Here is a 24,974-nt window from a genome sequence, read left to right on the forward strand (position 1 = left end):
CACCCCCACCATCACACACACACACACGCACACACATCCACTCCCCACCCAACCCCTGCACACTTTCACTGGAGCTCTATCTATTTGCTTACAGTAGAGAGAACTTTGTCGTAAAGGAACAACTTCAGGGCTCATTTCCTTCCTGTTAAGTCTGACACATGTGGGTCGACAATAAACATGTTGACCACGAGAAAAAGTCCAATTATAAAAGCTGGAAAAACAAAAAGACTAATAAATCCACTGATTTTCCATATTCAGATAACTACTTTCCGTAAACGGATGATTATTGATTTATGAACTATATTCTGGTCACAGCAGAGATTACGTAACCGGTACATCACATTTACACGTTTTTTTTTTTTTGTTTTTTTTGAGTCTTTTACTTCAGTGTCAAATCAGCAGAGTCAGTGTCTGCACAGCACATGGCTGGCTGAATCCACCGAGGTCAGAGCCAAGCAAATGTGTGGAAGAACAATGAAACAGGCAACCTACCGCAGCCCAGCACAGGCATAAAAACCTCTCACTTTACTTTCACAGCATTGTTCCTGTCCTCTAATTACCCTTTTAAAACCCCCCCAAAACCCCTAAAAATAACCCTCAAAGGAGTTACCTACTTCAGATGCAATTCATTAGAAGCTCCACATGTGGAAACCAGTGAGTAGGCACATGTTTAGATGGTGGTTTTTAAGCCTCGACCTGGCCTTGTTATGTTCTCCACCGAAAGGTTTATAAGATGGATATTTTTCAGGATTCAACAGAACTGAGACTCCAGTGGTGAAGGTGAAGACATGAGCCAAGTGGAGTCTACCTTCTTTCTGTAAATCTCCACATCCTGCTGCCACGCTGATCCTGACACCAGCACACAAACCCCTGTTACAACAACTACAACAGAACACTGCTCTCTAGTGGACATGCGGAGTATTACAGTTGCCTTTTTTCAGCATAACCAGCCCCAAAATTTGTGGAGAATCCAAACTAAAATAAAAAAGCGTCAAGAATCAGGTTTAAATCTCTGATTTTTGGTGATAATAATAAACAACTTTTAATTATCTAAAATGAGGGAATAGTTGCTATTTGTAACTCCAAATAACCTCAAGTCATGGACAGATTGTGAGACAACAAACCCCTGGACACAGACCTGTTAAAGACACCCAGACTGAGAGAGACACAGACGACTACAATTTTTTAATAGTTGTTTTGTGTCTTTGTGGTGATTTTGTGTCTTTTCTCTTCATTTTATGTCTCTTTTGACTGTTTTCTGTTCCTCTGTGGTCATTTAATGTCTCTTTTGGTCATTTTGTGTCTCTTTGTGGCCCTGGGTCTGTACCTTGTTTGCCCATACATGACACTAAGACGCCAAACACCTCTCACCTTCTGACTCAGGACGTGGCACCACGAGTGGTTAATCATATTACTGATTCCCCCTGATGCAAGAATCTGTTATATCGCCCTCATTCTTGATCATGTTGTGCAGTAAAATGTGTTATCTAACCCTCTGATGCATTAATTCAATAAACCTTGTTTTTAATCACCTGAACTCCCTTTAACCCTGGAAAAAAAAAAAAAAAAAACTGGCTTTGATGCTCACAGAACAGAACATGTGGTTTTCTGTCTGCAAACATAAAATGTAATTGCTCTTCACTTAGCATCCACTGATTTGGTTTCCATTCTGGCGCACTATAAAAGAATCCGCTGGAAAAAAAATAATAAAAAGCTGTGGAAAATATATGAGCATTCCCAGAGTCAATCACCTGATTATCTGTGTGTAAAGCCTGATCTTTCTTTGTCAGTTTCCACTGAAACAAAGACAATTTAATCTAGCCAGAAGAAGTTGTTCTTGTTAGTTTGAGAAATAAACCAGTTATAGTGCTTCATCATGTGTTTGACATCATGTTGAACAGGCTTCAATTCTCAGCCATGACACAAACAGTGCGTTTTTATCCACAGACCTGTTGAGAACACGAGCACCGTGTTGTCCCAAAGCCCCGTCTTCTGCAAAGCCAGGGTGATGTTGCCCACCGCCTCGTCCATGGCCGACACCATGCCGGCGTAGAGCCTGCGATGGTGGTCTTTGATGAAACTGTACGGGGCCGTGTAGCGCTCTGGCACCTGCAGCGGTGAGTGGACGGCCTGCAGCGCCACGTAGAGGAAGAGCGGCTGAAAGACAAAGAGGACGACGTGTGAAGACTCGTCTCTGTTGCTGAATGTTGTAAACTCAAACAAACAAATGACCTAGACTTTTGTTTGTAGAGCGGAAAAGGCCAGAAACCCTTAATTAGTCTAATTACAAAAGGCTTTTTTGAAACTCAAACCTTCATCGTCTAAAAAACGAATAATTAATTTCCCATATTTGGCGATTTATTTGTCTTCTGTTGACATTAACATAAGACTGGACTGATAATTATTGTCTGACAGACCTGTGAGAGTGTGTTGCAGCTAAATTCAAAATGCAGCAGTGAAGAGAGACCATGTCTCCACAGTCCTGGCCTCTCTTCACTGACACCTCTGATCGTGTGTGTGTGTGTGTGTGTGTGTGTGTGTGTGTGTGTGTGTGTGTGTGCCACCTTGTTAGAGTTGTGTTTTTCGATGACGCTGATGGCCCTCTGGCTGAGCAGCTCAGTTGAATAGGCTCCTGTGTATCCGGTGGCGACCTCCTCTCCGTCCCTCAGGTCCAACGCACAGCGAGTCAGGTTCAGGGCAGAGATCGGGCTACAGCGCTTATGGGTGTAGTAATCCTCGCTGCCCGTCAGGTAACCTGGAGGCGAGACACAACACAAAATCTAAACTCTGGAAACACCGGGGGCGTAATTTCCACTCTTCAAATTCCTATTTTTGCCCCCCTCATTTTCATAGTTTCAGGTTTATTCATTCACTAAAAGATCCGTAAACATTAACTTCTTATTGTCAAACCACCAAAGTCCAGATGACAGAAGCTCTGAGTGGATGAAATGTTAAATGTTCATCCAACACTGCAAAAATCTCCAAAAATGACTGTGCATCATCAACTGAAACTGTTCTCTCAGATGTTCATTCAACAATGTACAAACCAAAAAATGAGTCAAAGCCGCGGCGTGTGGGCAGGCAGTCCTTCTTGTACATGCCCAGGTGCCACTTGCCCACCATGTGTGTGGCGTACCCCGCCTCCTTCATCAGCTGGGGCAGCAGTTTCTCATCCAGGGGCACGCAGTACGGCTGACAGGGCCAGATGATCTGGTGCTGCATGCCTGTGTGGATCTGCGGAGGAAGCCGTTTAAAAGACAAACAAGGTCAGTTGAACACGGCGCGAGGCGAAGAGGGAACTAACGGACTCTGTGGCAACAATGACGACAGAAAGAGAAGTTTCATAATAAACACCCCGAAGTGGCGCGACTTTGTTCTCTGGTTCTACTTTCCATCAGCGTCCAAATTAGACTCTTTCCACCCAGGAAAGTTCTTCAAGTTATTTCCTGGAGTCTAAAGCAGGAGGCTGCTATGATGCACTGTATGAATTATCATTAGCTTCATATTTAAATTATAGGTAATCAACGTTATCGCCATCCTTATTCTATCTTGACTTGTTTTATTTATTTACTTATTCTCGTCTTACTCTTTGGGTACATTGAAAGGCGCTATAAAAATCTAAGTTATTATTATTATTGAATAAAAATCATTATTCTGAAAACACCTTTCAATTGAATGTAAATGTATAAATGGGAAATCTTCACCTGACCCAATGATGCACAATGGTTATTATAACTTATTATACTGTTTTTATAATGATCTGTTTTAGTCTCAGATCTGCTCATTGTGCTAAAACACCTCATATACAGTTGTTTTGTGTTTGACAAGAAAGAAAATACATATTATATACATTATTATATACATATATTAACAGGTTTTAATGCAGAAAAATATCCAGTGCGTGCACTGCCATTTTTTAATTTATTTTGGCTCATTGATTTTAATTTCTTAATGTCTGAGGAAAAGTTATTGCTGCAGATTCATTACTGTTTTGCAAAAATACAAAAGCAGCAGGAAAACGACTTGGACTTAAATCATTTATGAAGGTTTTATTTTTCAGCCTGATGTTGCTTTACATCCGTTTTTGTTTGGGAAGAAGTAAGTGGATCCTACATTAGTCTGCGGGTCTCACCTGGTACCTCCCGGTCATCAGCTGGTTCCTGGAGGGGGTGCACAGAGGCTGGACGTAGTAGTTCTCCAGGCGGACTCCCGAGGCGGACACTTTGTCCAGGTTTGGAGTCCTGATCTCCGAGCTGTGGTAGCCGACGTCGTACCAGCCGAAGTCATCGGCCAGGACGAAGACGACGTGAGGCCTCCGCGCCGCCAACACCGGAGGACAGCTGAGAGCAAACACGACAACCACCAGCGAATGAACCGACCGTCTGTCTCCCATCGTTAGTCTCCGGTGTAAACAACTGTAAACAACTGCTTCAGCCGAAGAAAGCCGAAGAAAAAGGCTTCGTTTCAAAGAGAAGGGAACATGACAGAGACGAGGCCGAGCAGCGACAGCAGGTCACCGGGCGTCTGAACTGGAAGTTGTCGGTGTTTATTTCTGTCAATATCAAACTAAATACGACTGAAGTTACATTTCCTCCGTCCGTCAGCCACTTCCCTGTTCCGCAGATTGAAAACACTGCCTCAGCTGCAGCAGCCAATCAGATGACTGGAAAAAACAGCCAATCACGTGACAATACGGAAGCCCAGTTTGGTCGACGTTTTTCGAGTTTATTCGTTTATTCATTGTTGTTGTTTTGGGGCTTTTTGTTTGTGTTTTTTTGTTTGGCTGGTTTATTTTTTGTTCGTTTTTGTTCATTTGTTTTTCTACGATTTATTTTTTTATTTTTGTTTTGAGGTTTTTTTGTGTTTTCTTTCGGTTGGTTTGTTGTTTGTTTGGTTTATCTCTTCTTTGTTTTTTGTTGTTTTTGTTCATTTTTCTTTGATTTTTTTATTGTTGTTTTGGGGGTTGTTGTTCTTTTTGTTCCTTTTTTGTTTGTTTGTTTTGCTGCTTTTTTGTTGTAGCTCTTGCTTTTTTATTTTGTTTGTTGTTTGTTTTTTGCACATGCATCATTCTGCACAGTGACGCTCAAACATCCAAGTGAAGTAATAAGAAGATAAACACAGTTTTGTTCAAAATGAATAGCCAGTAATGTGCTGCAGGTGATGCACCTCATTGCGTTGCGAGTGTTTTATAAAAATATAATGAAAATGAACTTTTAAAACCATATTCTTAAGGATTCAGTCGGCTCACCAATAAATTCCTCCTCATGTCACGATTTTCACAGTCGTGTAATCTTTGGTTCTTGGGGTTTAAACGAGTCAAACAGAAGAAAGCTGTGACTCTCAGGACATGTGGGGAAAAGAGGAGGAAGGGAGTCAAACACCTAATACAAGACAGTGAGTGCATTGCTTTAATTATCAAGGTATCAATGTACACCAATTTAATTACATATTAGTAAAAAAAAAAAAACAGATTTAAAAAACAATCTTTGTACAAGTTTGCAAACATTCTGTTTCTTTTGGTTGTTGGTGTTTATAACAGCTGATGAGGACTGTGTAAAATGCAGCGACATCATCTCTTGACTCTCAAATAAACACAAAAAGCTGATTTTTTTTTTTTCATTTGACCCTTTTTGTTTGAAAATGTTCAAGTATTGTATTGACCCATAAACCGTTAACATCCATTCATGGAATTACACAAAAAATGTAAATTACTCTTTCAACACTTTACGACACTGTGGTGCAAATACACCACATGACAGTTATTATTTCTCAAAAACACAGTCGTAAGACACTGAGCGTTCTCACATGCCGGGTCTGTTTTCAGGACGAGAAGAGGAAGTTGTGACTGATGTGAACGAGCCTCTTTTTTCCTAGAGTGGCTGCAGACACAAACACCTCGGCACATGGCCTGCACATGATTTCTTTCCATAACAGCTTTACCTCTCATTCATAATTCCGTTGGATTGTTCTTCATTAGCTGCTGATAAACTGATGGAGGAGAAGTCCGTGCTTATGCTTTGCCCTTTGCTTTCTTCTGCAGCCGGGTCCGCGTTGGCTCGGTGAGGACTAAAGGCTCCTGGATGACCATGGCGGGGTATTTCCTCCCCAGCAGCTCCACCTCCACCTTCTGGCCCACGGAGCACAGCTCCACGGGCAGGTAGGCGAACGCCAGGCTCTGCTGGCTGCTGTAGCTGTAGGCCCCGGACGTCGTGTTGCCGACCACCTGGTGAGAAAAATGCAGAATACGTAAACAACCAAACACGACAGGGTGTGTTGAGCAGGAGAGGACACGGAGGCTTTTCACCGTCGCTCACCTTGCCGTTGTGCCAGACGGTCTCGTTGCCCTCGGGGTCGATATCGTCCGTATCCAGCGTGATGTAGGACAGCTTCCTCTTCAGGCCTTTGGCTTTGATCTGCTGAAGGGCGGCTTTGCCAATGAAGTCAGCCGGCTGGACACACACAGACACAAAGAGTGTAAGTTCAGGTTGTTTGTAGTTAAGAGATGCATCATGGGAACTTAGCTCCTGCAAAAGAGACATGAGCTCCCCCACAAGCAAAAACTATTTCAGGTCTTTACAAACTGATAAATAACCATTAACATTTCTGACGTTACAACGAATGATAAAAGGAAATTCATAAAGTCTAATTCAAATCTGATATGTTGTCGTCTGTAATTGTAAAAGTCAGTCCGCATGCAGCTCGGCCTGGTTACAAACCTTTGTGAAGGAGCCACAAAAACAAGATTTTTCAGGAGGATAAATGTAGGAAAAACCCTCTCACAGCCATTTTTACACTCAACGACAAATAAGAAACGAATTAGAAAAGAAAAAGACCTAAAGTTCTCACTAACTAATGAGCTTTTCCCTGTAGTATTTGCAAACAGAGGCAGCGAGTCTCTTTCCTTCATCAGTGTTATGGTGAAGAACGCAGTTGAAAAACAAGAGCGATCGTTACCTTGTTCAGTTTGATGAAATAATCCAAACCAGCCTCCAGAGGATTCGTGTCACAGTTCATCTGTAAACATCCACAAGTTCATCTCATCAGCAGAAAGTAAAAAAGTACATTAGTGTGTGTGTGTGTGTGTGTGTGTGTGTGTGTGTGTGTGTGTGTGTGTGTGTGTGTGTGTGTGTGTGTACCTCAGCTCCCCAGCCTCTAAAGCCTTTCTCCAGTCTGAGGGAGGACATGGCGTAGGTGCCGAAGTTGTCGATGCCGTCGTCTTTTCCTGCCTCCATCATGGCCTTGTACACGGCCGCCATGTTCTTCTGGTCGAGGTACAGCTCCCAGCCGAGCTCGCCTAAACACACACACACACACACACACACACACACGCACACACACACACACGACATCACCATATGGTAAGTTAGACGATTTCTTCTGTACATGTGAGTATTTGCGGCTGCTGTAGTTTGCAAGAAATCAATTTCTAATTGTTTCATTTGTTTTCAGAAAAGCGCTCCGTACCGGTGTAGGAGATCCTGATGGCGCGGACGGGGATGCCGGCCAGCTTGATGGACTTGCAGTGGAGAAACTTGAAACCGGCGTCGCTCATATCCTCCTCCGTCAGCTTCTGAAGAACTTTGCGCGAATTTGGTCCCGCGATGCCGAGCACGCCTATGTCCTCCGTCACGTTGCTGATGTCGACGTCATATCCGCCGTCTGCAGCTTCTTTCTCGATCCACCTGAGGGAAGGTAAAACCACAGAGCAAAGAGATTTTAATCCTGCATCATTACAGCATCACCACCTGGATGTTTCTGGCTTATTTGCAGTAAATATTTCACATCTCATGTTTTGAATTTTCCCTCTGTGACCTCCTTGAACTCCTCATCTGTACTCCCGCCTTGTCTCCACTAGAGGTCTCTACAGAGCCTGAAACCGCCCTCGCCTCCCTCAGGCTGCGGCAGAGCGTTAGTTACAGTGAAGGAACGCAGATGAAAGGTTTAATACACTGCGTCCTGATTGGAGCAAACGGAGAGGCGTTGAGTTAACAGCTGCTGAAGGGTTTAAGGTTTCTGTCGTATAAAACAGAGTGTGAGAGAGTTTTATTCAGCGCAGCGTGAGACTCTGACTGAGAGCTTCTCTGTTAGCATCATGTACTCTGCTTTGTGTGCAGGGAAACTGAATATTGTCCACCTATACGTGCGTGTGTGTGTGTGTGTGTGTGTGTGTGTGTGTGTGTGTGTGTGTGTGTGTGTGTGTGGGTTAGGGTTAGTGGTTTATAAAACAAAAATCCACATATTCAAATATTAATATGGCAGAGGGATGGTGAATTGGTAAAGATTTATGGCAGGACGTGATTATCAAATGTTCATCCATTATAAAAAAAGCACATATATATTATTTTACACACCTAAAACTGTTTAAAAATTAGCTTAAAAAACATAATAAGTGTTGGAAATGTGATAATAAAGTGGACATATTTCTACAACAATTGAGGGACAGTCCCTTGGTATTGTCCCCACAGCTGTGTCTGCTCAGGGATAAATCTGTCATCAGGCAGGGTTTACTAAAGCAGAGTTTAAGCTGCAGTAACAGGTTTTATTGTGGCTGCCAGGCTTATTTTATGCAACTGGATGAACGCACATAGACCCAGGAGCTGGTTTCACAAAGACAGACTCTGTCTGTGTCTTAGATGAAACAAATAGTCAGATGGACTAGAGTCTGAATTCATCCGTTGCCACAAAGCATTTTAGTTCTTGAGCATCTTAAGTCGGACTGTGATACAATGAATTATGGGTAAATTAAGACCGAGCGAGGAACCCAATCCAACCCCTGAGCCCTGTTTACCCCAACAGAACATGTTCGTCCTCTGAACGAGTTCAACAGTTTCACCTTTTACATGAACAGTTTCCCTTCTCTTTGCTCTCTCCTTAACCTTGTTAGCAAACCACAAATTCTGAACCATGTTTTCTTGTTTGTTGTTGTTGGCCGCTACTGGTCAGTGCAGGTGTCATTGATTGTTACCATGGTAACACTGGTCCTAGGCCTTAAACTACTGATAGAGAAAACTAAGCAGATCCGGGATAATTTTTCTGACGCACATCAGTAGTGCAACATCTAAAAAAGGGCGCCAATTAACAGAGGAACTGATCTGACTTAGAATTAGCTTTTTAGTCATTAGTCACTTTATTTGATTGTAATTATGTTCTAATTTGTATTTTATTCTATTTTATCTGTTCGTTTATTATTTTATATATGTTATTGTATCTCATTCGTCGTGTAAGAATGAATCTTATTGCCGAACCCTCTGCTCCCAGAGGTTGAAGTTCCTCTCGTGTTCTCTACACACGATGTCAGGTGGCTCACAGATGGAAAACTTCTAACAGCTTTGATCGACATGAAACTCTCCCAGTTGAACCTCAGTACTGAAGATAAAGTAGAAATACAGCCTCTGCCGGTTGGTCCAGTCGCAGCTAATTAGCGTGTGAATTCTTGAGTTGCGGCCAATCACGTTTTCCGTGTGGTTACAGTGACTTTGACCTTTGTCAAGGTGTAATCAGTTCATCCTTGAGGCCGAGTGAACGTTTGTGCCAAATTTGAAGAAATTCCCTCAAAGTGTCACTGAGATATCAACTGCTAACTACGATTCCCAAGATGCATTTTGTCTCACATCGTCATTTCTATAAAAATATTAATTATAGACACTTTAAGCTTCGTATATTATGAACCTAACTCATTACTATCAGGCACCTGTTACCTGTGAACACCGATCAACGTGCGTGTCATCATGCAGCTCACCTGAGGTCGTGTAGCTCTGACCCCGAGCCAGTGATGAGCAGGAACTCTCCCGGCGCCAGCTGGGTGATGGTGACCTCGGCGTAGACTCTCCCGGTGGGTGTCAACATGTGGCTGATGTTAGTGATGCCCACCTGAAAACACGCAGAGGCAAGAAGAGGAGCTGTTAGACGATGTGTGGGGAGAGTAGCACCGCTTGTGTGACACTACTATACCACTGGATCTCAGTGATGGATCCGTTTAACCTCTTACCCAGCATTCACAGCTACAGGAAGCCATCAGCTCCCACTGCAGTAAACACGTGCTCTACCTTGGGCATGGTGTTGGCGAACAGTCGGTCCAGCAGCTTGTGCGAGTCCTTCCCCTTCACTACGAACTTTCCGAAAGGCGTCAGGTCGATCACCCCCACCTTCTCCATCACCAGCCTGCACTCTCTGCCGACCGGTCCGAACCAGTTGGTGCGACGGAAACTGGGCCTGAGTTCAAGCAACAAAATGGACCCATTATCTAAACTCTGCTTTTTACTGGATGTTTTTTATTAGTTTGAATAATGCAGGACTGATGTATGAGCATAATGGATGAACATTGTTCTAACAGAAGGACGGAATTATACAATTACTGCTCGTAAGACTCGAAACACCGAACCGACACGCTGCTGGCTCCGTGAGGCCGTACTTACAGCGGCGCTTTGAGCTAAATGTTCGCTAACGTCAGCAGGCTAACGTGCTCACAAAAAAAACACAAGGTTAAGTTCAATTTAAGACTGTTAAACACTGCAGCGTCCATGACGACAAACCTCATCTTATTCTTCAGTCACTGTGTCAATGTTTTTACTGGTATTATTGTTGTTCGAGTTTAATGTTTTACTTTTACTTTAGAAAAAGTCTTGTCACTGTTGTTATTATCGTTATTAGTAATTTTACTGATGTTTGTATCTGTCGTTATTTTCTTGTTTCCTTTTTTGTCTATGATCTTAATTTACATGGTTTTGCATTATGATGTCACGTTTACTTGAGCGGACCCCGGGGAGACGAGTTGCTACCTTGGTAGTGGCCAATGGGGATCCAAATAAATGAAGAACAAATAAATAAAGCAGGTAGGATCATTTACTATTACATCACATTTTCTTCAGTGGTTCTTGTGGTATTTAACAATAATTCTTAAAGATATAATTAATTGAATTAACACGACCTGGACCCCGATGTGCAACAGAAAATGGATTGATGAATTCACTATTAAAGATTTAAGTTCAATCCACAATTCACTGTTGAGAACTTTTTATATTTTTGAATTAAATCCTTTTTAAGACTTTTATAGACCTGCAGATCTTCACTACGTGTCACAGATATGAGACAAGCAGCTGCAGAAAGCACCGACTGGGTTCTACACTTTACAGAGGTTCGGTACGAGTCTAAGCACTCTGTGTGTTTTGTTGGGTTTTTTTTTTAAATGTCATGGTGTGTATTTAAAGACTCCGATCTGGTGAAGCGGACGTTATTGCCGGTTATCTGCATGTGTGGCTGAACGTTAGCAGCTGTCCTCTGCGTTCAGACTGGTGGATGTTGTGTGTGGAGCCGGAAGACGCCGGGAGAGAGCTCTGTGTGATGACATGTGTCTGCTCTGCACATCTCCCATCTTCACCCAGAACATTGTGTCCTCCAACAACTCCTTTTTCTGACACACATGCAGGTTCCTTTCTGCACAAAACCAAACTCTGTATAATATGCATGTATGTATTTTGCATGTACACTCATTACAGTGTTTTGCCTTCGAGCTCCACCGCAGACCACCGCAGCTTCTCCTTCTTTGACCACAGCGATAATAGGGTGTTGTAAACTGGGAAAGCGGATGTGGTGTGGATGCAGTCCAGGAATGTACGATGTGGTTAATTAGAGGACGGCAGCAGCTGTTAGCAATAAAATTAAAAGCAGGGAACATTACGTTTAAATGTTTACTTATGGAAATGGCCCGCTGTAGCTCAGGTCTAAGATACTGTAGTTATAGTGCAGCAGGCATGTTGCCAATCAAACAACACAGACAGTATTAAAGCTTAATGACGGTTCATTGTGCACTGCTCAGCACTTCTTTTAAACGCTGTTATGCTTTATGCTTTCTATGTAATCCGTTTTTAACTTATTTCAATTGTTTATTTCATTTATTTTTTCGATGTTATCATTTTATTTTATTACATCTCATCTCATGTTCATTTTATGTCTTTTCATGTGACGCACTTGGTGCATGGAAGAAGCAGAAGAAGAAGAAGAAGCAGAGGAAGATGAAGAAGCAGAAGAAGAAGCACAAGCAGAAAAGGAGATTTACTTGTATCCAGTGTCGTCTCCAGGTTTGTAGAACCAGTGAGGTTGTTCCCAGCCGGCGTGGAAGCCCATGGACGCTTTGTCCTTCAGGAGCTCGTAAACGCCGCTTGTTCGGATGGTTGGCCGTCCGGCAAAGCGCTCCTCCTTGGGGTAACCGACTGCAGAGACCGTCAGAGCGAAGAAGAGATGACGAACAGTTAAGAGGCAGTAAAAACAGAAGTGTTTACCCGACGACTGTGCGATCCTCTTGTGTTCTTCTTACCCACATTGTTGAAGCCGTAGGATTCTCGGGCTTTGGCGCACATGAAAGGAACATCTGCCCACTTTCCGTAGCGGTTAGGGTCGCATTCGATCAGGTCGTAGGGAGGCTCTCCATTCACGATCCAGTCACTCAGGAACTTACCGATACCGCCAGCATGGATGACTCCATACCTGAACACACAGAGTCCAGGCTGTTACCTTCTGCTGATCATAGAGACAATCTACTAACCAGTGTTAATCAATGAAATCTTCATTCAACACCTAATTCCTATTTTTAATGATGAAAACGAGACTAAAACTAAATAAAAAGTAACACTTGAAAAGGAAACCTATGAAGAATGTATGAATGTAAAGTCTTGTGGAGCATGCATCTGCAGAAACACACAGTGTATCTCCTGACTAGTAAAATAGTTTCAACCGTTGCCCAAACTTCTCTATCTCAGAACTTAATTCAGACAATTGTCCGGTCGAAACTCCTGTTAATGAGAAGAATTAAGAACAAGAGGCGGCAACAAAAACAGCTGAAACAAACTTCGAAAACATGCAGGCATTTATAAAAAGGTAAGCTAATGTAAAGTTAATATTAGAAAGTACTGGATTAACAGTGAAATTAGGAAGAAAACTTAAATACAACTAAAATATCTAAAGTCAAATGACTGGAAATTGGACTAAACCTTTTTGGTCAGGAGACTAAGACTAAACTAACCAACCACTGTCCTTCCACACATACCCGAAGCCAATGGCGGTCCAGTAGTTGCGGACCCCCTGGTGTGGTCCCACCATGGGCAGCAGGTCAGGGGTGTATGTGATTGGTCCAGACACGATGTTGATGATGTCGGCTTTCTTCAGCACAGGCACCATCTCCATGGCCATCTCAACATGCTCCATTATCCTGTCAAGGTCCGATTCGAACAGCTCCTTCCCGAAACCTGCAGCAGCCGGGAAAAAATAACAAAAACATAATGTGAAAACTTGGAAGAAAGGTTTTTAACGTATCGACAGAGCTTCCTCTGTGGCAGACAGACCTGGAGGTACACCATCTCTGACCCAGGAGTCCTGCAGCACCATCTTCTCCATCTTTTCATAGGGTCCGAACAGCAGGCCGTCTCTCTCCTGACGCAGGTAGTAAGAGCCCTCCAGGTCCCTGATGACGGCCACCTCCTTCTTCAGAGCCTTCACCTCTGGTACTGTTGCCGTGACTACGTACTGGTGATGCACCGGGATGGTTGGGTGATCGAAACCAATCATCTTGCCCACTTCCCTGGCCCAGAAACCTGGAAACCAACGGAGACGGGATTAAATTCATGTATTTAAGACCAAAGTGCTTCACTTCAGCACCAAATTCACTCGGTAGCTATTAAAGGAATAATTCAACATTTTGGGAAATACACTTATTTCCTTTCTTGCTGAGTTATGTGAGAAGATCACCACCCTTATCTCATACATAGCATACAGACTATAAACAGGGGGAAACAGCTAGCATGGTCCTGTCCAAAGGCAACAAAAACCTGCCTCTCACCTCCTCTAAAGTTCAAAGTTGTTTTATATCTCGTTTTTATATCCGTACAAAAACCAAAATGTAAAACTAAACAAACAAGAAACAGACAGACTTTTAGCTTCAGACAGAGCAAGGCTAGCTGTTTTCCCCTGTTTCCAGTCTTTATGCTAAGCTAAGCTAACTACCTCCTACCTGTAGCTTCATATTTTGTCCGACTGACATCAGAGTTATTGATCTCCTCAGCAGGAAAGTAGACAAACAGATTTCACAAAATGTGGAACTATTCCTTTAAAGCTGCCCTGCTTTCATTATGCACATCTGTTGGAAATGTTGCATGAGCTGTTTCACAGTGTTCTCCGTGTTTTATTGGGTGAAAACACAGAGTTTATTTCTCCTCATGGACACACTAAAGTTTGATGAATGGCTGTGTTTGTAAGTGAGAAGGCACACCTCCTGCGACGCCCCTCTTTCACCATTTGGTAAGAAAAGTGAATCCACTGTTTCCTCGTAAACAGAAAACACTTAATATAGAACAGGACAAAATGCTTTAGAGTGCCTCATTTACACTCATGCGCGCACACACACACACACACACACACACACACACACACACACACACCTGGGAAAATCTGGGCTTCAGTCAGTGACTTCCTCACAGAGACGCCGACATGCGGATGGTTAATGAACAACCTGCTGTACTGCTTGAGCCGCAGCTGCTTCCTTTACAGGCTGTAATCACTCTCTCCAACCTCGACTACTCTCATAGAAATATCAAGCAAACGCACGGACTGAAACGCAGGTAATTTGACACGTGAAATCCCCCCAAAATTCAAAACGTTTACAAACTAAACCAAAACTATCTTCATGGCTTGATATGATCAGGGGTTACTGAGGAGGTTATTGAAAATGTGCAGGTTTTTTTTTAATCAGAAGATCAAAAATTGCACAGGGCACCATCATGTTAAAAACAAGTAGAAACACATTCAGACTACCAGCAACAAAAATAGAAACCTAACCAAGACAGCTGGAGAAAAACTCTGAAAAATGTGGCCAAGTGTGTGAAAATAGCAATGATAAAAAGAGAGAATTTTTCTTATAATCAGCACAAGGATATCCAGTATCAACATCCTCACACTTGTACGGTTTACAAGTTGAGCCAGTGTATCTGGATTTTACAGGCGCAGCAGCTCCAGCAGTTACAACACATTCTTCTCAGTCGCCCCGAGTCACAGCGTCGAGGAAAACCGCGGACGTTTCATATCTTTCCAAAAGACACTCCACTCTCTGTGCATTATCTAGTGTCGCAGCATGAGGCAGCAGTTGACCTCAGGCGTTTACAGTTATGTAGCTTGCATTATGTAACGGCAGCAATTGTTCACTAGGTGGAATTCCCCTCTCATGTTGGTGCAGCGTGGAGTCTCAGTGAAATACATCAAACATCTGACAATATATCAGGCTGAAATAAAGGTCAGCTCTGTTGTTTCCATCTCTATGGTTTAGCACAAATAGTTGACAAAGAAAACATATTTGGTTCAGATGTTAACTCCCCTTTTAGCTCTGGTTTGATCTACACCATGTTCCACTATGTTCACCAGCTAGTTGCTAACTTTGTCTGTCGGCTGTCCGGTGCAGGGCGGGGAGCTAATGTGGGTTTATCAGAGCTTTTTCACTTAAAACAACTACATGTGTCTGAAAAGCTTAAACTGTAAAGCTGTGGGCCGTAACACAATGAGCTGAAAGAAATCAAAGCGCTGATTATAGCAGCTTTAATCACATTTAACTCAATATATTTCTGAGACTGAAAGTTCTGAAGGCCTAATGCAATTTATCTTTAAAGTCCTTTTTATTTTTAGAGCCTGTTTTTTATTAAGATTCAATTTATTTTGGAGTCAAACATATTTCCGAATCTTTAGAGCTATTAAAAAAAAAGTATGCAAACCCACAAGATGTTTTATAAACCAGGTTATGCTGTAACAGCCCCAAAACAAATATGCCGTGTTTTGAGTCTGGGACATGTGAACTTAACAAAAATCAATGTGGACCTTGTGCAAACTCAGCTGCTGTGACCAGAGCCAGCTGGAGCACAGAGCTGTTCATCTCTGCTGCTATCTTCAGCTCTGTGTTGCGAGAGTGAGTCTCATTAACAATTTGAATATATTATATTATGATGTAGTTTGAATATATTTTAAATGATGTTACTCTTTGCAATTGCATGCCAAGTCTGCAACCCATTAAAATGCAGAGTCTATTTATGTTCTGCACATGTTCCACATGTGAACTTTATCCCATGGTGAGGGATGGGACGGGACGGGGTGGTTGGGTTCATAAGCACAACATCTTGATAAGGTGCCAGGCAGTTTAGGCAGGAGCATGTTTACCAGGTGCCTGCACACGGGGCCGATTCACTGGTATACACAGCAATAGTGCATGAAATCAACCAGCTCGACACAATAAAACAACCTTTGAAGCCCTGCTGTGTCCACATCAGCCGCCCATGCTGTTTATGAATCTAAACTTATAATAATCAGTTAAAAATTTGTTCAAAAGCTCACAGGCTAAAGCAGTGATTCCCAGCGTTTATTAAATTTATACCCCAGGGGGTATTTCTGCAGGTAACTGGGGTCCATGGAAAGACTGTGGAGAAGCTGAATTTAAAAAATATATCCACATGTTGAGTCAGCTGTAACTCCTAAACACCAGAGAACGCTACAACTATGGTCAAAACTAGTTAGAAAGCAAGCAGAGAGGTTGAAATAGTTAGCTACAGATAATGCACAAACGATCCGAATAGTTAAATGTAATTAATAAACAGTTCAAATAGTTAAAAGTAATGGGATAAATGGTCCAAAACATTAGCTTAAAGTAATGGTAACGGTTAAAACCACTAAGCGTTATGGATAAAACAGTTCAAATAGTTAGCTCGACTGAGTAAAGGGGTTGAAATAGCAAAAAGTAATGGGTAAACGGTTAAAAATGCTAGATAAAAGTTAGATAAACAGTTGAAATGGTTAGCTAAAAGTAGCTAAACAACACAAAGTTGAAATACTTCGCTACAAGTAATGGTAAATAGTTGAAATAGTTAGCTAAAAGTAATTGATAAATAATTTAAATATAAAAACAATGAATTAGGCTAATGGTTGAAATAGTTAGCTAAAAGTAAATGGTTGAAACATCAAGCTTCTGCTCTTCCACAAGAGCAGCACAAATGCAAACTTGACCAAACCTATGTTGTATGAACAAATACTGTCGGGGGAAACATCAAACAGAAATGGGCTGAAGGATATTATTGATTAAGATGAATAGATTTGCAGGTTTATGGATTTGAGAAAGTGCAGTCTACCGTTCACACAGTGGTCAAAACATTATCTTCCTTCTTCAATTACAAAAGATGAAATGTTGAAACTGATCCGATGGGGTCGCATTCCAAGGAACCTGACCTTTGACCTTTATTAGGGGTCTCTGGTCAGGGGAGCATAACTATTGGGAAGAGGGGGGGTTAAAGCCTGCGTTCCAGATGACCCCAGAGTTTGGGTTTAAACGTTGAGCAGAAGTCGTGGAAATACAATGTGGGGGAGGGAGATTTGTTGGCTGGAAAAAAAAGAAGTGTTTCTGGACGAGGCTCTGTGGAGGTAGCAGCAGAGAGAGGAGAGAATGTCGAACTAAAGATGGATGTTGTTATGCAAGCTCAACAAAACAGCTGCTTGTGGGTTATGCGTTTTCAACAATATGTGAGCACAATGCATCGGAAAAACACTGAGGTTGCCGTTGTTTATTGGGAGTTGTCTGCTTTGCTACGTGGTATATTTAAGGATGAAATTTTAAACTAGCTGCTTTACCCACTGGGGTTATATGTCTGCAGACCATAAAGCGTCTGTTGTTGCATGGGAGTCTTTAAATCGCAGACACAAACTCCATATAGAGAGAGGAGAAACGCAGCGTCCGGGAGTTTTGCACAAGTTTGTGTAAAATCCTATGTTTAAACACACAATATCAAGACTGGAAATTGGTATATCTGACCAATAAAATGTGAATTTATCTTACTGTGAGACAAGAATGCAAACAAACAAACAAACCCGCAGGTGTGACTATATTGAAATTACAACTCAAAACAGGTCCAGCTCATCTGCACACTCATGAACGTGACGTGAAGGTCGTTGCATACAAAAAGGAGCATCAGCAGTAAAAAGCTAAAAAGCCGTCTGTCAGGAGGTGTGCATGAGCTGCTGCTTCAAGATTGGATGAAACCTGAACTGCTGGCCTACTTGGATTGGCTGTCGGAGACAGTGAGGGCAGAGGGCCAGTAGGGTCCTACGAGATACAGCAACTGGCTTCAACCAGAGAACAGAATGTGCAAATTTAGGGAGAAAATATGGAGCGAGCCGATGTGAAGGAGCTGTAGACAATTTGTTCTGCAAAGTCCCGTTACAATGTTATTTTCAGTGCAATGCTTGTGAGTGTAATAGGAGATTTTCAAGGACCATGTTTTTGGATTGTAGCGACTATCAAGGCACTATTTCAGTTATGCATCAGGGTTTCTGCAGGGTTCACCTTCAAGGCTTTTTCAGACCACGTAGAGTCAAATTGCAGTAATTCCTGATACTATCATGAATCAATCATTGAACACGACCTGGACCTGGAGAAGCAGCATAACATTGATGGATTGACCAATCAAGAAATGATCTATTCATTAAGGTGACATCAGACGTCTGGAACAACGGAACTGGAGACTTTCCAGCTTGTTTTAAAAAATCTCATACAAAAACATTTTATAACTGACATCACAGGCCACAGCAGGCTGTGAACAAAGTTTAAGAATTGCTGTTAACCTCTCACATCTCGTCTTGTTTATTTCAAAATGACTGAAATGCTGCGAAAAAAAAAAAAAAAAAAAAGGTGACGAATGAGAAATATGCGTGACCTATAAATTGCCACATGTTACACAACACAGACGAGGACAGACCAGCCAAAGAGACTAAAGCAAATTCCTGACCTTCACCAGATAAACAAGCAACAGCAGCAGGGATGAGGGGAGTCGCTGCCAACAAAATCCCCCCAGAACTGGTATGACCCAGTTCAAGCCAAAAGCTCTTTTCCCTGAACTCTGCAAGCGCAGGTCCGTGTGGGCAAAGGTCTCCTGTTGCACACTGTCCCCAGATAACACGTTTTATAGAGCAGTGACAGTACATATATATTATTATTTATTTGGCTTTCCTCTTCCCTTCCTTGTTTAAGTGTATTTCACAACATTTTTTTATTTATTTATTTTGAACGGAGCAGAATAGGCAGCCGTATAGGAAGCCATTTTGGCAGCATTGATTATAATGATTCTCACAAACACCTCCTCGGAAATAGGTGTCACTCGTCCGGTGAGTGATTTACGACAAGTCTGTGCAGTTAGGAGAGTTTGGTGAATCCAACTTTGAAGAAGTAAAACTCAGACAAACATGAGAGATTTAGGATAACGGTGCAAAAATGTTCCTGCATGAGGCTCATTGTGTCTCGATCAGCAGAAAGGATGAGAATTACTGCACCTGAATGACATTTCTATGTGTTAGCAGGAAACGGGTTGGAAGACCTTCAAAGTAAAGTTTTGTTGTCAAAAAAGTCTCTAAAACTGAGTGACACATGGTGATAAGATGTATCCTATATATCTATCACACCCTGTAGTTGGTTCGTACTGAAACTAAAGCACAAACTGAACTTTTAACCCTGTTTTCAGTGGAAACTGCAGGAGATGAAGCATAAACATCAGCTCCATCCCCATGAGGCAAGAGTATGAACGTTCAAGCACAAACCTGTAGCGTTGACGATGCGATTGGCGCGGATTGTTCCGTGAGGAGTCTGGACGTCCCACTTGCCATCGGCGGTTGGGTTGAGGGCGGTGACCGGGGCTGGGTTGTAGATCTGGGCGCCGTACATACGAGCCCCAGCAGCCAACGCCATAGTCAGGGAGTAAGGGTCAATGTGGCCGTCACCTGGAGTGTACAGACCTGCCAACACCTGGAAACACACAGTAAAACCTTCAGATAACTGCCAATAGAGGGTACAAGTTTTCTAGAATCCTTCATCAGCATGAACACACCCACTGAAAATAATCCCCAGGAAATGCAGCATTTGCTAAAAACTACAGGGGCCAGCTGTTTTAGGAAACTAAAGTTTGGCTTAAAGGTTAAGACGCCGACCATGAATGTTGTTATCTCAGGAACATGCCAGGATGATCATTACTGACTGATTCATCACTGTCAATCTATCATTAAGTCACAAGGACGTGTCTGTGGTTCGTACAGACCTTGTCTATGTTGATCAAAGGGAAATATTCTTGGACTTTCTCCGGTCCGATGAGGTACTGTGGCGTCACGTGCCAGTGCGTGCGGGTCATCTGGTACTTCATCTCGTCCACTCGGGCCGCAGTGGAAGCAATGCGGACGCTGCCGGGCTGGTGGAAGCCCACGGCCTGCAGAGAAAAGACGGTACGAATGACCCGCAAACACACAAACACACCTGCTTCGCATCAGAGTTGCGACGGACGAGCGACGCGCCTCACCTGTCCGGTCTCGGCCTCCAGCCTCTCGTACAACTTAATGCTGTCATAGTGGACTTTCTTGAGGTTGATGCCTGGATGGTAATATGTTGTCAAACCAGCCTGAAATACAAAACACACAGTTGATTGAATATTCACAACTTAAAGGTGCACGTACTAATTTTTGGCCACTTGGGGGCAGCAGAAACACTGACATATTATTTACTTTCTAAGTTTAGATATTGAACATGTTTATTATTTACACATCAAGCAACATTATTATTAACTTAAAGTCATGTTTGTGTCCACCTGACGAATCTAAGTCCAATATTCCTTCTTCTTTTAGCTCCGTTTTTGGTCTCCACCAACTCCTGATGGAAACATTATCTCGTTTTAGCTGCTAAATGCTCCAGTAAGTTCAACATCTAGTCTGCCGCCTGCTGCAGATGAAAACAACACTGAAAGCAGCAAGAACAAACCTAAACACTAAAGTTGTGGAGCAAAAACAAAATATAGTGTAAAAATCTTTGTAGCTCTGAGTGAAATCGCAGTTTGAGTGATAATCCAAGCGACTCCTTTCACATTTGAAGGTATTGCAAGTGGGCCGACAAATCATTTGCAAAAGAGAACAGTTTGGGTGAAAAAATATAATTATAAAAAAATAAAATATAAATAATGTTACAAAATGTCTTAAAACCAAAATGATATTTAACAGCTTTAAAATGTTTAATCACTCCTTTAATTGTTTTTGTGCGGCATGTGTGGGAAAAGGGAACCACTGCTGTCAACAATATTAAATGACAAAATACTGTGAACCAAGAAGTAACTGTGATTATTTTAATGGATTCACCATCGCATCTTCATTTTAAACCGACTGCAGCACATTAAAAATGAATAACTCTTATTTAAACTATAAAGAACACACATACTACTTCAGTCAACATCAACCTGGCAACTTGCCCAGTGTGCACCCTGCCCTTCACCCAATGCATGCTGGGACAGACTCTCCATATGAAGAGAGTAACTGAATAAGAGCCAGTTCTCCCTCCGACACGTCAAACATGTATTAATAGCATTAAAAGTGAAGCGTCTGTCAGTGAATGAGCGACAGTGCAGACGGGTAAGTGGGTCGAGGCCTCCGACGCCTTGAAAACCTAGAAGGTGACAGCTGGCCGCCACGGATACGACGCTACTACTGAACGACACAAACCGAACAGGCATTAGTAATGATGATAATGATGATAATAATGACAGTAATTAATGTCTGATTAACACACTCATTTATCTTCTGATTTTCAAGGAAATGCCTCGATACGAGAGAAATCCATGTTGAGACGTTGTGACGTTGTGAAACACACAAACACACTGAAGTAAAAAATGATGAAATAATCTAATTTTCTTTGTCTTATGAACTGTAGAGCTGCAGCAATTAGTTGATGAACAAGAAAGAAAATTAATTGGCAACAATTTTGACAATCGATTAAAAATTTTTGACATTTTTCAAGTAAAAATGTGAAAAATTCTCTAGTTCCAGTTTTTCAATTGTGAAGATTTCCTGCTTTTATTTGTCATAAATGACTGTAAATGAATCTATTTTGGTTTTGGAGACTTGTTCAGATATAAACGAGCAATTTTAGAATATCACTTCGAGCTCTGGGAGGTAGTTATGAGCTTAAATCAATAGATTAATCAATTGCTGCTCTGACACACACAAAAAAAACTTGCTTTAGGAAACTGTGACGGGCATTTTTCAATATTGTCTGACATTTTCTCGACCAAACAACTGATCAAGAAAATATTCAGGAGATTAATCGATGATACAATAAAAATCAGTCGTGGTGCTAAATGAAAGTATGTTAAAAAAATATATTGCTGCTGTGAAGACGCTGTGTGACTCAGGCCACCTGCTCTTCCACCTGATTTGCCCTTAAACCAACTTTGTGCACCTTCAGACGAGCAAGAGAAAAAGAAAAATGCAGACATTGGTGGACGTACAGCGTGCCAGGTGGATCCAGCCGTCAGCTCAGACTTCTCCAGCAGCACCACATCCTTCATGCCAGCTTTGGCCAGGTGATACGCCAAGCTGACCCCCACGCACCCACCGCCGACGATGACGGTTTCTGCTGTGTCTTTCCACCGCTTTCCCAAAACTGTGGACGCATCACTGAAGAAAGGAAAAAGAGAGAAGGGTGTTAAAGGGCTTATATTTTCAATTAGTCAATTAAATGTTTCAAAAAACTGTCAAAAATGTTTCAAAAACCCAAAGATGCTCAGTTTACTATCGTGTCTGAAAAAGAAAAACACAAGAAAAAACATTTTAAAAGCTGGAACCACAAAATGTTTTTGCCTTTTTAGCTCAAAAAATTACTAAAATATTTATTTGACTCTCAAAATAGCTGCCAGTTCATTTTCTGTTCAAGTGACTAATCAATTAATCGACTAATGGTTGCAGCCCTACAGGTGAATAGTTGTGTGCACTTCAGGAATCAGTTTTAATTGTGCCAAAACTAAATGTGCAACCAGAGAAGTCACTATGAGATTATAATGTGATACACACTGACTGTAAGTGTCACAGCTGGTCACGTCACGTACAGTTTTGCTGCATGAATCAATCAGCTGCGCAACTTTACGCGTGCAAGTAAAGCACTGACGCGTTTTATGTCTGTTGTATACCCTTATTTGTGATTAATACCGTCACTACAGCGTGTTTAATGAAAAGTCCGTCAAACACGTGAATCGTTTGTGCATAAAACTGAACTATTCTAACCTCTCCTCAGCTTGTTTTCTTGCAGTGCAGCAGATGGTCCTCAAAGGAAGCCGAGCGGTTCCTCCATGCGCGGCTAAATCTCTCCGCAACTGAACTTTGATTAGGTTTAATATCCGAGACATGGTTGAGAAATTATTCAAATATTTAAAAAAAAAAATAACCCAACTATATATGCAGCTCAAAGCATAACCAGCCCCCCTCTCCCTGGACCCCTGTACTGTCGTGTGTAGTTACAAATATCCTGCTTTTGCACTGACAGCCGTGTTGGCACGCCCACAGGTCGACAACCAAGTCAGCGCGAAACTTTACCCAGACGAACCTTCATCCAAGTTAACACTTTGAGTGCCACAGACTCCAAATGTAGGTCACACAGCCCCTCAGCAACAAGTGGGAATGTTTCATTCATTTATCCATTGGGAGAAATATGTAGGTTAAATAACCCCAAGAAAAAACGTTTATGAATGGCTCCAGTCATTTTTTATTTTATTTAATATGAGTTATATCAAAAATCAATCAATCAATCAATCAATCAAACTTTATTTGTATAGCACTTTTTCATACAGGTTAGTGCAGTTCAAAGTGACTCACAGATCACTGATCAGCTAAAAAGAAAAGGACAAAAATCCTCATGAACAAGAGACTCATTACTTTGAGCTAAATGCTAACGCTAACAATGCTAATAGATATAATGTTTATAATGTTGCTTTCTGCTTTGCGTTAAGTTGCATTAATTTAATTTAGTGTGCAACACATAGTGGCTTAGTTGTTCAGGTTTTTATTTACAAAGCAAAATAATGGTAATGTTTGATGTTTGATGTTTGATGGACCAGAGTGATGGACCGACCACTCGCATGGCTAAAAATAAATACCAGCCAAAATACACATAACTTGTATTTTAGTGCAGTATTTTTGATAAGTGTGAGTCTGTGTTTTCTGCCAAGAGAATTGACCTGGAAGTCTCACCAATCCATACTTATCTCTGATTGGTCCTTGAGCCTTTTTATTGCAACACAGACTCTAACCCACCTGGAACAGCTGCAACAGGTTTGAACTGGACGTTTATCCTGGTAGCTGGTTTATATAAACACTGAAACGCAGGGAAAGAGATCTGCGTTGTGCTTTAGATAATTAACTTCCACATGCACACAAAATCATCACCTTTGCTATCGATTAATCTAATGATTCACTGATTGGAATTGAAACCAGATGTTTTATATTTGATCTGCAAAATTCAACAGAAAAATAAAGTAATTTTATCACATAATAATTAGGATATGATAAAGTGTGTCTTAAAAATATCTTATTTATATCAAATTTAGGTTAAGAGTTCACAGGTTAAGAACACTATCAGCAAACATGGGTGCACTTAAGTTACACAATAACATGAGGAGTGTAGACTGAGATATCTCAACAACTGTTGGATGTTTTCTCATGAAACTTTGTGCAGACACTCATGTTCTCCAGAGGATGGATTGTACTAACTTTTAACCTTCTTGCAGCGCCATCATCAGGTCAAAATAACTACATTCCCATCATCCTCGGCTGTATTTTGCATTTAGTTTTAATGCTATGTTCATGTCATATTGTTTTAAACCGTAATTGTTTAAGGCTTTTGCGTCTCTTCATGGTTGTTTTAAGAACCCTTTGTGGTCATTTCGTGTGGTTTTGACGTGTAGACAGACCCTCAAATGTTGCATATGTCAATGCCAATCAGCGTTGTGCACGATAGTGAGGGTATGTGCTGTGACAGTGGGAAACTGCTTCGGATGGCTTCAGCAAAGACTTTAGAGCCAAAGGTCAAAGGTTTTATGTCGTTACATGCATTTTTTTTACGGCCTGGACTGTGTTCTCTCCTCCGCTGTGTGGAGGTTTGTTCA

The 24,974-nt window shown here is 41.8% G+C and overlaps 2 protein-coding genes across 2 annotated transcripts in view; both read right to left on the minus strand.

The window, feature by feature from the left end:
- Positions 1-4,702, minus strand: part of arsb (arylsulfatase B) — a 14,732-nt gene extending 10,030 nt beyond the window's left edge. The window contains exons 1-4 of the mRNA XM_023422273.2: positions 4,133-4,702; positions 3,048-3,234; positions 2,565-2,755; positions 1,950-2,157 (exon numbers count right to left, since the gene is read on the minus strand). Of these exons, the coding sequence (XP_023278041.1) occupies positions 1,950-2,157; positions 2,565-2,755; positions 3,048-3,234; positions 4,133-4,393 (847 nt within the window). The 5' untranslated portion in view covers positions 4,394-4,702. The remainder of the gene's footprint in view (positions 1-1,949; positions 2,158-2,564; positions 2,756-3,047; positions 3,235-4,132) is intronic.
- A 692-nt stretch (positions 4,703-5,394) lies between these two features.
- dmgdh (dimethylglycine dehydrogenase) lies at positions 5,395-23,331 on the minus strand. The gene is made up of 16 exons (XM_023422272.2): positions 23,098-23,331; positions 22,326-22,494; positions 20,355-20,453; positions 20,100-20,264; positions 19,606-19,810; positions 13,338-13,586; positions 13,043-13,241; positions 12,314-12,483; positions 12,056-12,209; positions 10,047-10,212; positions 9,740-9,870; positions 7,465-7,682; positions 7,137-7,294; positions 6,955-7,014; positions 6,315-6,449; positions 5,395-6,223 (listed from the first exon to the last, which is right to left on the minus strand). The coding sequence occupies exons 1-16, from the start codon at positions 23,217-23,219 to the stop codon at positions 6,011-6,013; spliced, it is 2,613 nt and encodes an 870-aa protein (XP_023278040.1). The 5' UTR covers positions 23,220-23,331; the 3' UTR covers positions 5,395-6,010.
- Positions 23,332-24,974: the final 1,643 nt, after the last annotated feature.

This window comes from Seriola lalandi, unplaced genomic scaffold (genome assembly GCF_002814215.2).
Source record: "Seriola lalandi dorsalis isolate HSWRI2012SDOR001 ecotype SW California unplaced genomic scaffold, Sedor1 jcf7180002054680, whole genome shotgun sequence".
NCBI classification, from domain to species: domain Eukaryota; kingdom Metazoa; phylum Chordata; class Actinopteri; order Carangiformes; family Carangidae; genus Seriola; species Seriola lalandi.

Excerpts from the sequence above, each read along its gene's own strand:
- dmgdh (XM_023422272.2), bottom strand. The coding sequence starts at position 23,219 with ATGTCTCGGATATTAAACCTAATCAAAGTTCAGTTGCGGAGAGATTTA. Across the intron at positions 10,213-12,055 it reads GGAGACGACACTGGATACAA|GCCCAGTTTCCGTCGCACCA; the intron begins GTAAATCTCCTT and ends GCTTGAACTCAG. Across the intron at positions 7,295-7,464 it reads CATCAGGATCTCCTACACCG|GCGAGCTCGGCTGGGAGCTG; the intron begins GTACGGAGCGCT and ends GTGTGTGTTTAG.